The sequence below is a fragment of the Struthio camelus genome, chromosome 4, assembly GCF_040807025.1.
Source record: "Struthio camelus isolate bStrCam1 chromosome 4, bStrCam1.hap1, whole genome shotgun sequence".
NCBI lineage: Eukaryota > Metazoa > Chordata > Aves > Struthioniformes > Struthionidae > Struthio > Struthio camelus.
The window spans coordinates 34,854,894-34,870,788 of NC_090945.1; the positions used below are offsets into that span (position 1 = coordinate 34,854,894).

General features: G+C 38.9%; 1 protein-coding gene across 7 annotated transcripts in view; it reads right to left on the reverse strand.

Annotated features, from left to right (window-relative positions):
* Positions 1-15,895, reverse strand: part of ZNF827 (zinc finger protein 827) — a 108,306-nt gene that overhangs the window by 28,718 nt on the left and 63,693 nt on the right. For all 7 annotated transcript variants that reach the window (XR_011140947.1, XM_068942213.1, XM_068942212.1 and 4 more), the window contains 3 exons: positions 10,693-10,941; positions 9,841-9,898; positions 5,133-5,236 (listed from right to left, as the gene is read on the reverse strand). Coding sequence is in view for 6 of the 7 variants with exons in the window: in XM_068942213.1 (XP_068798314.1) it covers positions 5,133-5,236; positions 9,841-9,898; positions 10,693-10,941 (411 nt within the window). In the remaining variant the exon portion in view is untranslated. The remainder of the gene's footprint in view (positions 1-5,132; positions 5,237-9,840; positions 9,899-10,692; positions 10,942-15,895) is intronic.

Below are 15,895 nucleotides of genomic sequence, written 5' to 3' on the forward strand. Positions count from 1 at the left end.
AGAGACTCTGATGCACTTCCCAAAAAGAAACTTGAGGACAGAAGAAAAGGGGTTTTGTATTTATTTCATTTAAATAAACATTTAAATAAATTCATTTAAATAAATATATCTGTGGCACCAATTGAGAGAATTCAGAGTCAGGGATATTCATGGATTACAACTCCCAACAAACTACATCCTCCAATTCCAAAAGTCTATTTTAGCCACGTGAAATGCATTTACTACAACCAACATTACAGTTTTGCAATAAGTATTACATTTCCCACAAAAGGAAGAAGAAATTTTTAAAAAATTGCTAGAATTTTCCTCCATAGATGAGACAAAATAACTCAGATTGTTTCAAAATTTGACACTCTGTCAACGTCAATGAAGGAAAATGCAAGGTCCTTGGTTAATAGGGGAGAAAATAATGATATATTATTATACTACAGACAGATATGCATGGAGAAAATATATGCCCAAAAAACTGCAGTTGGAGTCTTCACCAATATTAATGAACTAACTGGAACAGAAATAGTGAAAATCGCTCATCTGGATTTCATGAAGGCAGGCATGAGTTACAGAATCAGTCAGTGAGATAGTGAAGAACTATTAAAACACATTAAAGACTGGCTAAGGGTCAGGAAAGCCAGCATAAGATCAAGATTTTAATTTACCTAGAGATCTGGACTGAGCTATATAGTCTGACAAACAGCTAAACTCTATTCTGGCAAAAGAAAATAGTCTTAAAAGACAGGAGACAAAAGTGCCCCTTTTCAGCAACTATTTGAACTGAAAAATTTAATTTCTTCTCCCTATATTTTGCTAGGCAAAAAAAAAAGGTCATTTTGATATTCTTAAAGGTAAAAGCTGAAACTATTGAATTGTTTCATGGTCAATTTAAAAATCAAGATATAACACACCATGGAATAATGTAAGAATGAAGTTTCATCTCTGATTTTGCTCTTCTCATTTCCAGTTATGAGTGGCTGACTCACTATTAATGTGAAATAAAAATTAGATTCTCAGAAAGGTCCCAATGAATTGCCATGCACAAAATGAATGAAAACTATTCTAATGAATCAATACAATAGAGAAAAAAAAATGTTGTTTTCTTAAAATGCGTGAATATGACTTTGATACTGTGGTAATTTCTGTGAAAATTGTGTTTTATTGACACGATCAATAATTCCTATGAGTAAAGTCTTTTTCACTCTCAAAATGTGTGGACATCAATACTATTTTTATTTCATGGGCAAAAAATGAGCTTATTTGGAAAGCAACTGTAATCCAGAAAAGTCTATATAACCACACTTAACTTTGCATGTTTATTAATGTACAAAATGTTTTTAAAAAGGCAGAGGAGTAGTTTCCCAAATCTGCCCAATATTTTTGAACCACCTACTATAAAAACCTGCTATTTGCCCAGAACATTAAGAATTCCCCACAGATTATCTGGGAGTTGCCATCTCTTGTCCTGGACTACCGGGTCCTGTTCTGACAGCTGTTGGAGATTTCAATTTCCTTTCCTTGGCTACCAGGCTTAAAAGGTGCTGCATGAAAATTGCTCCTCCTGCCTGTGATACTGCTGCTGATCAGTACTCCTTTACCTTAAGTTCAGGCCAAATTTATTGCTATGTCATTATTTATTTCATTTTTTCTCCTGCAAATGCCCTGATCAGTGTATTGCTCTCACACATCTTTTAATAGGTCTTTCCTAATTGTTTCATATTCCTCGGAGACCTTACATAGTTAGTGCGCCAAAGAGTGCTGCTCTTCCTCTTTAACTCCTGATCTTGTAACTTATAAATTGGCTATGAAGAGAAGACAAGTGGTTTGCACCGAGAAGAGAACCACTAGGCTGAAGGGCTGCTAGTAAACAAAGTCTCAAGGACTGAACTTTGGACCAGTCATACTTAAAAAGTCCTCTTTCACAGCTTCAGCACAAACAGACAACATAGCATTAACGGAAGAGGTATCACTGATACGCAGAATGTTCAGAGTATTAAAGAAAAACTCTTGACAAGTAAAGTAACAAGTGAAACAACACAAATTACAAGACTGAACGCCTAGGAAATAGTAACAAGCATTTTTGTTGCATGCTGCAGAATCATCAGTTGAAATTGAAAAGGAGAAGAAAAAATGTGTTACCAGTTCATTAGTGGATGAATTGTGAGTCATTAGTGTGTTGTGCTTTCAAAGACTGTGACAAATCAGGAGAGGCATTGCCATTACACATATGGAAGATTTCTTGCCACTGAACAAATGGTTGGTAAGACCCTCTCTCGACAGCATATACAGTTCTGAGTACTCACAGAAATTAACTTCCCTGAACAGAGGCAGAGAAAGGCTAAGATGCTGATCAGAAAACGGGGAGCCTATCATATCATACTAAAAGAGACTAAAAGAGCTTGGCTGGCTTACCTTGCCAAAATGAAGACAGGGTTAAGGGGTATAAGATAGCACATCAGATCACGAGAATCACAAAGGAGAAGAATTATCAAAGCTGAAGGACATCATTGGTAAAAGAACAAAAGCAAGCCTTGCTATGAATAAATTCAAGCTTAAAATAAGAGAGCGGTCCCAGCCCTTCCAAAGGATGAGTTTCTGAAACAGCATCCTCATACAAGTAGTAAGGATAGGTTTAAGATGGAGCTTAATAAATTAATGAATGAGATTACATAACATAGTAACCTATTATAGAAAAGGATTGAACTTGTCACATGAGATATTTTGTCCTATGCTCCTGTCACTTTTCCCAATTCCTCTGCAGCTAGGGTGCCAAGAAGTCTGCAGACAGAAAGTTGGCAAGAATCTCAGAAGACAACCATCCATATTGGCGCTTCCTTGGAAAGAAGCGGTACATACCTGGGGTTCCACCATGGCCACCCAGGTGAACTGGCAGCAAAAGCTTCCTCATACTACTCTGTCCAACTGAGTCACGCCTAGTCCCAGAGAGCCGGTGCCAAGCAGCAGCTCAGACCCCACGCTTGTTTAGCGGCCACCACTGGTTGTCGTGACAGTGACACAGAGTGGCATTTTCAGATACAGGCACTGCTTCCTGAACACTCCTAGCCATTAGCAGTTAATCTTGTGACCTGAAAGTGACATTGGACCGGGAATTTCCTGACACTTTGCAAGCTATTGACTTCTTACTTCTTACTACCCTGTTTCAGGGATGGAATAACCTAAAATAAATCTCAAGTGAAGGTACCCCATTTACCTGTGGGACACCACATACACACTTCCATAACATATTCTTTTACATCCTGTTGGCCTGCACAATGGTTTTGTCACCATTCCTTTACTCTCCTCCCTGCAGGGATAAAACTTTATCTGACCTATCCACACCACCACCTAGATTACTTTTTGCAACCCTGAAACTAGTAGGAGACATATCTGTGGGCATTATATTTATCTTAAAAAAAAAAGTAGAACCGAATAGAACATTTATAATTGATTAAAAATTTAAATCATATCCCTGATGCTACTGTGAATTTGTACTTCAGGTCGAAGAATGTATTATGAGGTTGAGAAAAATCAAAATCTTTTGAATGATGTAAATGATATGGTTGTTCTGAAAATAAAAACGAAGCAGACACTGGCAGTTTTGATTTTGACCACACATACTGCTCTTATGTATGGTAGTCTTCGAATCACAGAGCAATATGCATTATAATACACAGACCTGTCCAGGTAATATCTACATTCCATAAGGCAGAATATGGGACAGCGTGAACATGCAAAATCCAGTTCCTAAGTAGCCCTTCTAACACTCCAGGCTATCTTAAATATTTTACATCTTTTAAACAAAAGATTAAACGTTACCAGAAACAGTCTGCAGTTTCAGTGGCCTCATTTAAAACGCAGTTTCATGGACAATTACAAATCTTACACATTCATCTCGGTAGGATGCATGAGAATTGCTGCTAGAGGCCACGTCCTCTGAGGTATCGAGCACTGCCTGAGAATCCATGAGTTCTTGTCTTTCATCTGGGCACATGAATATCCCATGTTATGCCAAGGTCAAAAGCCAGGACTGAAGTGATAACCTGGCTTACATTTTAATACGTAAACGTACCACACCTGATACGATTCTCCTAGTCCTGGGTTACAAAACCCCTTACTTCCCTGAGAAAGCGCAGTAGAGGCTAGCTTGAAGATCTCTGTCATCACGCCGTGAATTTTCTTCCTTCCTGCCATGCATATTTACCCTTAGACAACATCTAGCTCTTAACCTCATCTGCCACTTCACAAGCTGTCAAATGACTATTCAAGCATTTAAAAAATGAAGGGTCTGTTAAGTTGTAAATTAAATGACAGTCTGTAGCTGAAAATTAGCAATAACGTGCCTAAAACTTTATTGATTGCTAAGAAAAGGTGAATAACCCCCACAACTGCTGGCTGTGTAATTACTGACCTTTAGAACTCAAGAGCTATTAATTTAAGAACAGATAGCAGTGAACCAGCAAACAACAGTTACTTTGCAACAGGGCAGTAAAGGCATGTATGAAGTTTTTGCATGTGTTCACTGCCACCTTGAAAGGTATTGTTATATGCCTGTATTTTCTGTTTTAATGCGGAATACAATCCAAGCTACATCTAGACATAAAATGCCTGTCAACCAGTTCAGAAGATCAGTGTGAATGTCCCCACAGATACTGAGGCCTTTCAGTATGTTTTAAGAAGAATCTTTCCAAAAAGGTTCCTAAACTCCTACTGTTAAGGGCAGGAGAACTGCATTGCACAGCTCAGCCGTTCTGATCATCTATATCGTGAGAGATGAAGAGAGGGAAACGACCAGTAGCAGAAGAATAGCAGACAGTAATCAGACATCAGTAAAGTTCCTTTAAATATGCAACACACATAAAACAGCTCTGTTAATACTGCTGAGCTTTATCTTTTACAGACTCGTTGTTTCAATGTACGTTTCAGAGAAACAGTAGTGCAAAGCTATTAAAACAAATGCTTCAGCAATTATAAAAACACCTTTTTTTTCTTCTTAGCAGTAAGTAATGATTGTGATGGAGAGACTGTTTCCTTTTGACAAAGCAGACTGCAGTTTAAGAAGACTGGAAAGGCAGTGCAGTTCACAGTAAGGAAAAAAAAAAAACTAAACTAACTGGAAGTAATGAAAGAAAAACGTATCTGACCTGGTGCAGGTGTCCTTCCATGAAGAGCTGTTTCATTAGGCAGCAGATCTTTTGAGTTGGAAGTGAACGGTGATTGTCTAAATGCGTCCTCAGAAAAGAAAGGGCTATGGGGAAAATAAGATGTCTTTTTGTAAACAAAATAGCAATCAACAGAAGAAATAAGTATGACTTTTGACTCTAATACCTTAATATTATAACAAATATAATAACGTAATTTACAGAATTCATGCTGAAAAATAGGCTGACTGTGAGGGAAAGTGTGGCGAAGAGGCACGCTTTGGTAAACCTGCATCTCAGAATGAAGACAGAAGTCTTCCCAAAACATTTTTAGTTACAGCACTTCGACATCTCGAATTGGTAATATCACATCACAATATGGATCATGAAAATCAATGTTTCAAGAATTGTATTTTACTTTCATATCTGAGGAGGGCAATGTGGACAGGTCGAAAATATTTTATTCCATATTTTAGGCTATTTAAAAATCTAATGAATATAGGAATTATGTTCAAAACAAGACTTTGAAAATTTTAGGTTAATGGTTCTCCTTCGACATGGCTTTCCACATATGAAATTAACTCCATTAATTCTCTTCTCAAAGCAGGAAACAATTCATAAAAGCTAACTGAATAGTGGCTTCTCAAAGAGTATTAAGTGCAAATACCATTTTGAAATCATCTCTACTTCACTCTGAAAAGTGTAAGGTGTGTTGGTTTTAATTAACAGGCAATAAAAAGTCAGTTTCAATACTGAACAGGCATTTCTGTCAGAGTATTTTGTTTTGTGCTCAACTAAAAATCATAATAGAAATAAAATTCCCTTGTCTACAGTACAGGCATCAGTAATGGGTACATCAGAAAAACAGAAAAGGACATGCTTTTTTTTGGAAAGCTGTTTTCCAAGGTAGTGTATTTCACCTACTTACAAAGTATATATTTCTTATGAGTAAAATGAAGACTACATTTAAATTTGATCTCTACTGTACTGAGAATCCATAACAAGCTAGTGTATAATAGGTGTTTTAAAGGTGTAGGACAGGAGGCCAGCTCATTTCTGCAGCCTGCAGTTTTTCAGTAATAAAAATCCAGGAACCTTTACAGGGTAAGGAACATAGTATCAGGTTTTATGAAGTGCTGCACAGTGGGGAGTCCAGACCCAGCCTGCATGTGCCAACAGCACTAACCAAAGTAACCGTACTGGTCCAGAGACGCAAGGTGTCAATCTAAACAACAACATGCATAAATCTTCCCTCCTAAAGCCTTTCTGCAGAGAGAGCGCAATGCATTCTTCACTGATTTACTTGTGTTTACAGTCAGATCTCTTTTGCCATTGAGAAACCTGTTGATAATTACAGTTAACCTGATCTAACAACACTTTTGGTAATCACGTTACTCTCCCATTACAGTTTTTGGCCTTCATTCTTTTTGTGCTGTTCCACGTGGGACATTTAATGGGATATTCTGGTATTTCTACAAAAGTTTGAACATAACCACAAACACATAGTCAACATTAAATTGTGCTGGAGGTAAGGTGTGAAGCTGCCCAAAACCTGAACAGTTCAGGGTATGCAGACAGCTGAACAATGTGCAATACTCAAGAAAGCAAATGATTAGTCAGGCTAATGCAAACAGCTCCAGTCCACATGTACAAAACTTAACTTTTTCTAAGACTCACACTCCCACTCAGGGGTAACATAATATAAAACAGATTGACGCTGTATAAAAATATGGCATCATTTACTGCAACATTCCTCTCACTGGTTTAATAATCATCTGAAAGAAAAACACCAACAACAAAAATTTATTATTGTTGTAACTCTTCAAAATCTTGTAATCTGCTCAGGTTTCCATGTTGGCCTCCCTGTTTGCGTCTTAGATTCAGTCGGTGGGACACTGCTCATTGCTGATTCTAAGCAAAATGAATGATCCAGAGCTCATCTATTTCAGACGAAGCCGTATATCATGAGCTGGCTGCTGCTGAAGACTGCATCGTGTTGAGATCTCAAGGATTTCCCTCTCCGCCAATCAGGCTCTGCTGAATTACAGAGCCACGCTTCGATACCTCTTTTCTGCCCTCCTCTAGAATGGCAGCTGTGTCTCTTCAGTGTCAGCCCTGTTACTGCTTTTGATTTCAATGGATATGCACTCCAATTCCCAATGCAAAATACGGAGGGAGGAGCTCCTGCTTCATAGTAAGAAGCTAATAAATTGTTCTCAGTCACTGTGCAAAGTGCCTTCTGAAGAGGATTAAGTTTCAGGATTTTTCTTTCTAGCTGTACCTTTCCAGTTTTATGGCTACACAGTTTTCTACTTCCTAGATGAAAGAAATTCATCCTGGCATCTTACGCTGGCATGCTCACTTCCAGATCATTTGCTTCTCCACTTTCTATCTTCAAATCACAGATGGCAGGCTCGACCATCTCACTCAGCCATTGAACTGTGATGAATCCTTACCAGTTTCGGCTCCTTGAACAAAGTCATAAGGACGTATATGCCTGCACAGTCCAGGAATACTCACAGGAGGAACAGCAACAGATAGGTGAGAGTTAAAATTGTTAATATAGAATAAGACAGCAAAAAGTATTTCTATACCCCGATGTTCTTGGGTTTTGCTGACTTAGGACTCTCATTAATGATAGTTAAATCCCTCCACTCCCCACCTATTCACAGGTGGACAACACTGACCTCACCTCGGCTCTCTGCAGCTTTCAGCGAGCTTCACATAACCATCATGATTCAAATGTCTTCCTGTCATTACTCTAGCTGTAGGTTGGTTAGCCAAATTAACTACACAGTTTCCTAATGCAGCACTAGTGCCTCTATCCTCCACTGGCTGCTCCATCACGTTCTATTTTCAAGAAGGTTTCATACAGTCACCATCAAGTAAAGACTTCCAACTGTTTTTTTGTTTTGGTTTGGTTTTTTGCCAAGTTTTTTGGGTCAATCTGTTTGAACTTGCAGGATTTAGTAGACTAACTCACGTCCCATTAAGGAGCTCTGGCTCTTCTCATTCATGTCTTCTTCTGTTGATAGGTAAGACAAGAAAAGCACCTAGAAGAACTGGATCAGGCACTCAGCTTTTCATACCCTGATGGGCAGCAGCCATTATCAGGACTTCTAGTAAAATTCAGTGTAAGCTTGACCACAACCAGCTCTGCTACCCTCACACGAGTTGGCAGCCAGAAGGCACAGTTATCTTCGAACTGTCCTCAGCCTTTCTAGTCTGAATTATCTTTGGCAGACAATCTCTGGGGGTTCTCACATTGGTCCTGCTAGTGATATCATCAGACATTGAAATCTATTTTCACCTGACTGACACTATTTATCACCCCCTCCCCATAATGCACACTGGATGGTGAATGCATAGTTGGAGAAGACGTGCATTTACCTCTGCCTATAACTCTCAGGTTTATGCTTTGTAAGGAGTCACGAGAAGGCTATACAGTCTGCACATCCCATGAAAACCCAAACTAGCAAACATGGAAAGCATTTACAGTAGCCAGAAGTTAAAAGCTCAATTTAATTCTCTTTCAATTTGTAAAATCAAAAGGTCCCTACCGTACATTTACTGAGCTGTTCAGTTTATTAAAAACAAATTTATCACAGTGATGAATGAATGGGATAGGTCTAGGAATTTAAGAGCGATATATTTTAGAGTTATTTTCTTCTGCAAGTGGAATGTTTTTGAAGTTATGTCTAGAAAAAGTCATCGTAATTAGCAGGCACTGTACACTCTGAGAACTTCTATAGGAGGGGTTGCAGAGGCACAGAAGGTCTTAGTCCCTCTCTGAGGGAACTCTTCACCACTTTAGCATGCTCAGTCTCCAACCCATCCACACTGACCAGGGAACTTTCAGGTAGGAAGTAAATGTGCCCTTGACCCCAGGGCTAGGTGAGAGCTGAAGAGGGTATGAACAATTTAAGTTTTGGACTTAGCACCCAATTCCTGCTTACTTCTCACCATGGGTACCCTAAGACTTTACTGGCTCTTGCTGCCACTCGTTACATGATCTTTGAATTTTCTCACAGAGACACCTCACTTTGCCACTCACTTATTTATGTCTGAACAACTTGTGGTCTTGTTCCCAGCCAAAATACTGTAAAGTGCATATTTCCTTAACAGCATATGCTCTAATTGAACCACATTCTTAATTCCTGTACATTTTAACTTATTTTGTTAATGTGACTATAATCTTGATCAAATGTTTCATTAGCATGGTCTCTGACATTTAAAAATTCATCTCCGGAAGACATTGAGATGATAAAAATACTGAACTGAAATTTTATTCAAGAAATCCAAGTCTGACAGAAGACTGAATCATAACACCTCTTCTTACACTGGTCCATGTCTTAAAATCCAGTTGTCAGCCTGTTTTTCCCTCAAGCACTGCATGCACTATGCAGTTTCTTTCAAGGTTCAGTTTTGGCAGAAAAAATAGAAAAAACAGTTCTTAACATGATGCACGATCATGATCTCTTGATCAGAGAACAGTTATTTTGGCACAAAGGCCTTTTATCTCACGGATTCCAAATAATCAGATCTATAGGTGTAATTCTTCAGGCATGGGTTACATTACTGCTTGAAAATATCTTACGCTTTTAATATAAGTGTAATATACTTTTTCATATAAGATCACATATGCAAGAAACACATCTGAGTTCACAAGGCAACAACTACTGCTCTACAAATAACAATGGACTGTACTTACCTGGTTGTAGTTCTGATGGTGTTATCTTTATTGTGATTGTGCTCTTTGCTCACCTTTTCTGCAGAGGAATATTTTTTTTTGATTAGCATGTGTATATATGTATGTGTATATATCTATATCTATCTATCTATATATATATGACATGTATAAACATACACACACACCAATAAATAAATAAATAAATCTTACTTTTCCTATTGGGTTTTATTCAGTAAAATTATTTTAATCCTTTTTCATTCCAGAGTGCAATCCAGAATAATTTAGGGCAAATGGTTGCAATATGATTAGAACATCGGTATGATTTTATTTAAACTGTAATTCCCACCAAAATGGTCCTGCTTCATATTTCAGCGTTAGTGCTCCATGCAGATTTCGCAGTACAAACATTTGTTAAACACAATGCTGAAATCATCGCCTGAATTTAACAGCTGAGGTTCACCTTCTTTGTAAAGAGAAGTGGACAGAACAGCTGCAGGAACTCTCTACGCTGCGGCCACTGGCCACTTATGCCGCTAACTGCCATCTACAGATGCCCTATACTCTGAGGCCTCGATCAACCAGCTGTCATAAGTTATTTAATTAGCTTTCAAAAATACAGGAGCTGAACTCCAGCTTTTCCAATTCAGTTCAAACATTATGAACCTGACCTGACTGTCACAGTGCTCTGAAGCATATGTTAAGCGTGGGGAACATTTGGCAGGGCTTTTGCATTTCATGTGTGAGGGTAGAAGGGCTCTAACTCCTATTATTTTTCAGCCTTAGCAGTCTCACACCTTCATAGCTCTTCAATGGTTATACGCAATCTTTTTTTGTTCTTTAAATTCTGCTATCAACTATTTCCACTACTTTTACCTGATAACTGGAAGAGCAGCTCGGATGCCATCTTCACGGATATATCCTGGCTGAAGAGATTTCTTTCTGGGAGTACACGACCTTCTGGTGCCTTCTGTATATGTTCACTAATCTCTCGCCCTAATAAAGTGCTGTAGCCAACATTTTGGCTGGGTTGGCCAGGTGACACTGAAGCCTGCGAGTCATGAATGTCAACTTCCATTGGTTCTTCTTTTATCTTTACCATCTGGGTTTCTTTGTAACTCTCAGCTGCAAATATGTATTTAAGAAAAAAAAACACAATTATTTAATTGGGTTACAAATTTTCAGAGCACTCCAAGCAGGAATGACAATTATGAACTTGTAATTTGTATACAGTATCAAAGCAGATGCTAGGGAAGGCAAGCAGCTGACTGCTACAGTACTCTTCTGGGGGTTATAAATAGAAGGAATATCTTGAAAATAATTTTTCAAACTAGAGAGAACAAAACAGTCACATATTTGTAAATATGAGAGTTGTAACATCTTCTGTGAACACTGGGTAATTATATCCCAGTTAGCAAAGCTTTGCTTTGTTCATTAAATGAAGTTACAACTACACATCAGCTCTCAAAAGATGAGCGCTGAAGGCCTCATTACAAAGTCTAAATTACTCTTTATCAGCTGTTGAGATGGGAATTCGGAAATATCAGCACAGACAGCTACAAGTACTGGTATGAGGGTAGAGGAAGAAACCTGGTTGGCTTCTGTTTGTTCTCTTTGTCTTTTCCAGAAAACTCCAGACAACTACTTGAAGAACCAGTTTGCCATACCAGCATATGCTTTCAAGATGAGAGCAGTACTTTGAGGCCTCTGCTTTTCTAAAGCCCTATTTCGTAACTGGCACAGACGGTCTCTCGTGCATTACAAGACCCAATAACTTTAACAACTATTTTTTATAATCTCATCATCCTTCCCTCTCTGCCTTCCTCTCCAGAGCCCTAGGTCTAGAAAATAAAATGGTAGTCTCGAAACCAACGCGTAGTTCACTGTCTACACTTGGGATTCCTCAGGTGCTGCTGAACGCTCTGGTTTGCCTGCAGGAAAGCAACCATTTTTCTTCGAAGTAAAAGCTCTGACACCCCAAAAATAAGACTCCAAGGTAATTTGCCAGCCCTTTTTGGCTCAGACTTTCTGCTGCAAACACAGAAGTTCAAAATCTATGTAATTTGTTCTCAGCTTAGTTTCAGAAACAGTTGGGTTTTTTTTTTTTTTTTTTTTAAAAGGATCTGCTTTCAGCATACTCCTGAAAGGGCACACTGATGCCACGGCAGAACGGCTGAGCCGGGTTCTGCCACTGCTGGCTGCCCGCTGACCAGACACTTAGGAAGCAGGCCCCCTAAGACAACAGCAGCATGCCTGGGTGACTCAAGAACATAAATACATACATGAAATAAATAAATACAGTTACGTACCAGAAGGACCATCCAGGCAAAAAATCATTCCGATAAAAACCGTACATGGGATTTATTATTCTTGCCTAAACCTGTATACTTAGTTCTGCTATTAACTCTGATACTCAACACCTTAAGAAAAATCTGCTTCTGCTTACTTATGCTTAATGCATGCCCTGAGGAGTCCACCTGTGGCCTTGAGAGCCTCCACAGCTGGAGTCAAGGGAAAGCACGAGTTTAAATTGCTTAGACTTCATGAGCCTAAAGAGGAAAAGACAAACCTAGCACCCAAGAAAAGAGGCCATGGTAAGCTGTAGGGACACGCTGCAGCCCACTGAGAGCCAGGAAAGTGTAGAGCTTAACAGCTGAGTGGATTAGGACCCAAGAGAGCAGGCTGGCCCTTGTCCGGCCTCGGGGGACGTGATCAGATCTGTGACTGTGGGCCAGCATGTTAACTGGTGCAGACAGGGGCTGGCCATCCTGGTAGCATCACATCACTGACCGGATCCGCTCTGCACAATGAGTTTCCTTACACAGAGGTTTTGTCATCATCTGCCTAATTTACTATTTAGAAGGATCAGATATTAAACATAAATAAATGAATATCTGTTTGTAAGAAAAAGCCTAAACACAAAACGTATTTTCTATTAACTTTGGGTCAGAGAGAAGAGGTAAAAATCTCCTGACTTTACTCAATAATTAAGCTGGTGCTGTCCTTTCCATTTTTCCCTTACAACTCACATACGAACGTGTCACCCTCACAGATTTTATTCCAAGTATGAATGTTTCAAACACCACCAGGCCTTTTGTATTCAATTACCCCATATTCAGATGACACTCAGAGGCACCATAACATGATTCGACCATCTCTGATAACATCCTCAAGCTAGTCAACCGGTTGGTTTCATCTCGTAGCCTCTAGCCAAGACAAACAGGATCCTTTTAGGATGAAGGAATACACATTCCACATAAAAACATAACCGATGCATTCACCAAGTCCTTTTTCATTCCCTCGGTTTCTCCCTCTCCCCACGTTCCTGTTCTTCCTAAGTGGAGAGCAAGTGGCTTTGCTGCTTGCAGCTCTTAAAAAATAAAAAAAAAAAAATCAAAGCCAGGAGATAAAAGCCACTTGGATATGTTCCAGGAACGATTTACATGAAGTGCTTTCAGTCTTTTCTTATGACATTTCTTGACCTTTAAGAGAAATGTATAAACATTGATAAAAATCTATACCAGCTACAATCTACCAGGTGTATTTCAGACTTTGGAAATGTTCGTACTGAATTCTCAATCGAAAACGAGGTAGAAATATTATCATATAATGCCATTTTTTGCCCTGTTAAGCAGATTTTTTCTTTTCCTTTAGAACCTACATTAGCTTCTTTTTATAAAGTCACAGAACATTGCTCCTCTGTTGAAAAGCGCAAAAATAGTGTGCTGTGCATTAAAAGTGAACACAGAACAGCAAAGGAACACATCAGGTAACACTGTCAGTCAAAGCTCAGGTAATCCCACAAACAAATGCGTTCTTCAGAGGTCTGACAGCCAGAGCTCTGCACCCAGCTGCCAAATTTAGGTGCAGAGTCAAGCTGACCTTTGCTGCTCGCTCTCTCCTTTTAAAATATTCTTTCTATTTCTGTTCCTGCTCCAAACAGTTTAATTCCCTGTCCTGCAAACACTTTTGAATCGGACAAATATCTGAGGCAAGAGTTCAACAATACCAATGACTATCTCCCTTGTGATCAGCTAGCAATCACATTACCCTAGCTAAATATACATATTTGATCATTCCTGTTGTCCTTTCTCTTCCTAGCTGCACCCTTCTCATCTGACAGAATTCCCCTGCCAAAGAGGAATCCCATCACAGTCTCACTCCCCAAACACACACACACACAGAGGACTGAAGGAGGGGCTCAATGATAATTTTGCAAGAGCTAAATAAAGGGAAACACAGTTAGGCTGTCCCATGAGCAACAACTATACTGTAAGTCACAGGCATACAGCTCAGCTATGCTTGATCCTGTGCTGGAGAAAGGACTGAAATTAAGGTGATGCCTATATCCATCTCACTGTACAGGCAGTCAAATGGTAACTTCTTGAAGATTATTTTCCCTTCTCTGCTACAGACAATTCATTTGTGGAGTAAGGAGATACCCCATATTTCCTTACATAGCTATCCTCACATGCTCACAGTGCAGCTAAAGCTTTTAAAACCAAGGACTGATACACTGAAAGGTATCTAGGTTCAAATATTTAAAATTATGATAGCTTTGATTTTTTTCCACTTTCGCATTTCTCCTTGAGTAGATGGGTTCGGTTAAACAAACTGCAGCGTATCAAAATACAAACTGACGAGAGTCATTTTCTTCAGCCTACGTTTTTATAAAAGTACATAGACCTAACACAATACCTAACACAATCAGCAGGAGTTAAAGATTCAAGTAGCTTTACAATTTCTGGACCTTGGTCTGCAAAACATTGTCTGCCCTTCATTTAAAACTAGCCTGGATGAAGCTCCTGAATTACAGCACAGCAGCGAACGCTGCTCCTCTGGCAGAGGATGAGCTAAATGACCTAATATGCCTTTACTCTGCTGTTAACTTTATGATAAGGAAGCAGTTTAACAAAACAAGAGAAAATTATTGCATCCACAGACGTACTACCACCAAGCCATAGAAGGACTGTTTCTTCCCAGAGCAGTATGCCTTCCAGTCAGACCATCTACAGAATCCTCACGGACTTGAGCCTTTTCACACCAGCTGAGAAAATCTTCCACACCACACACGACAAAGGGAGTACTGCGTAGGCTCATTCCAGGAGGAAGCAATGCTTTCCACAGCTTTCAGGTTCGCTGGCATTCACAAATATGAGGAGTTGCAAAGTAGTGACGCTTGATTAAAAAACAAAACAAAAACCAGAACAATACTTGTGCTAGGTAGAAGCTCAGGGATCAGCATTTAGCCTTAAAGACCTGACAATGTTACCTAATGCGAGCAGAGTGGCTATGAAATCCACCCTTAGACAACACATCTATCCATCCTAGGACAGTGACTGCCAAGTTTTAAAGGAGCTTATTCAAGCTACTTCCACATCAAGAGTTGCAACCACCACAATCCAACACCTTTAACAGACAAATGAAAATGGAATAGGGGAAAAAAAGAAAAAATTGTCTCTCCAAAACAAACAAACCTCCACAACCACTATGATTTCACTGCTCCCACAACACATGAAAACAGATGGGGTCTAATTCATAACATTCTCAGCTCATGGAAAACAATCCAAAAAATGGCATGTTGAGTTAGGGAGAACAAAAACACAGCATACCTTCTTAATATTTTTAGAACATGTGTAAGAAGTTACCAAAGTCAAGACAAATATAGCACTTTTTGCATTAAGAAAAGGATAAAATAGAAACATAACAAGCTGGTAAACTTCACACATGTATTAAAAGTAGAGATACAGGGAAAAATTTCACTTGTTAATGGAACTACAATTCAAGTTATCTTAAAACCAAGAAGATCTATCACAATAGTAAGAACAACAATTATTGGCACTTGTTTAACATTTCCTAATTCCAGACTTCCAAGGCACATTGCAAGATATGTAAAAATAGTGCTTATTTTACAAACCGAGATACTGAAATAGTCAGACTCTCAAAAATGCACCTGCCCAAATTATCATCATTGCTGTCGATTTGCAAACCTGCCTTTGCTGCATATATACACACCAATATTCATGATGAAATCTAATAATAATACACCACTGGTGAAAATACATGTGAAAAAGCATGC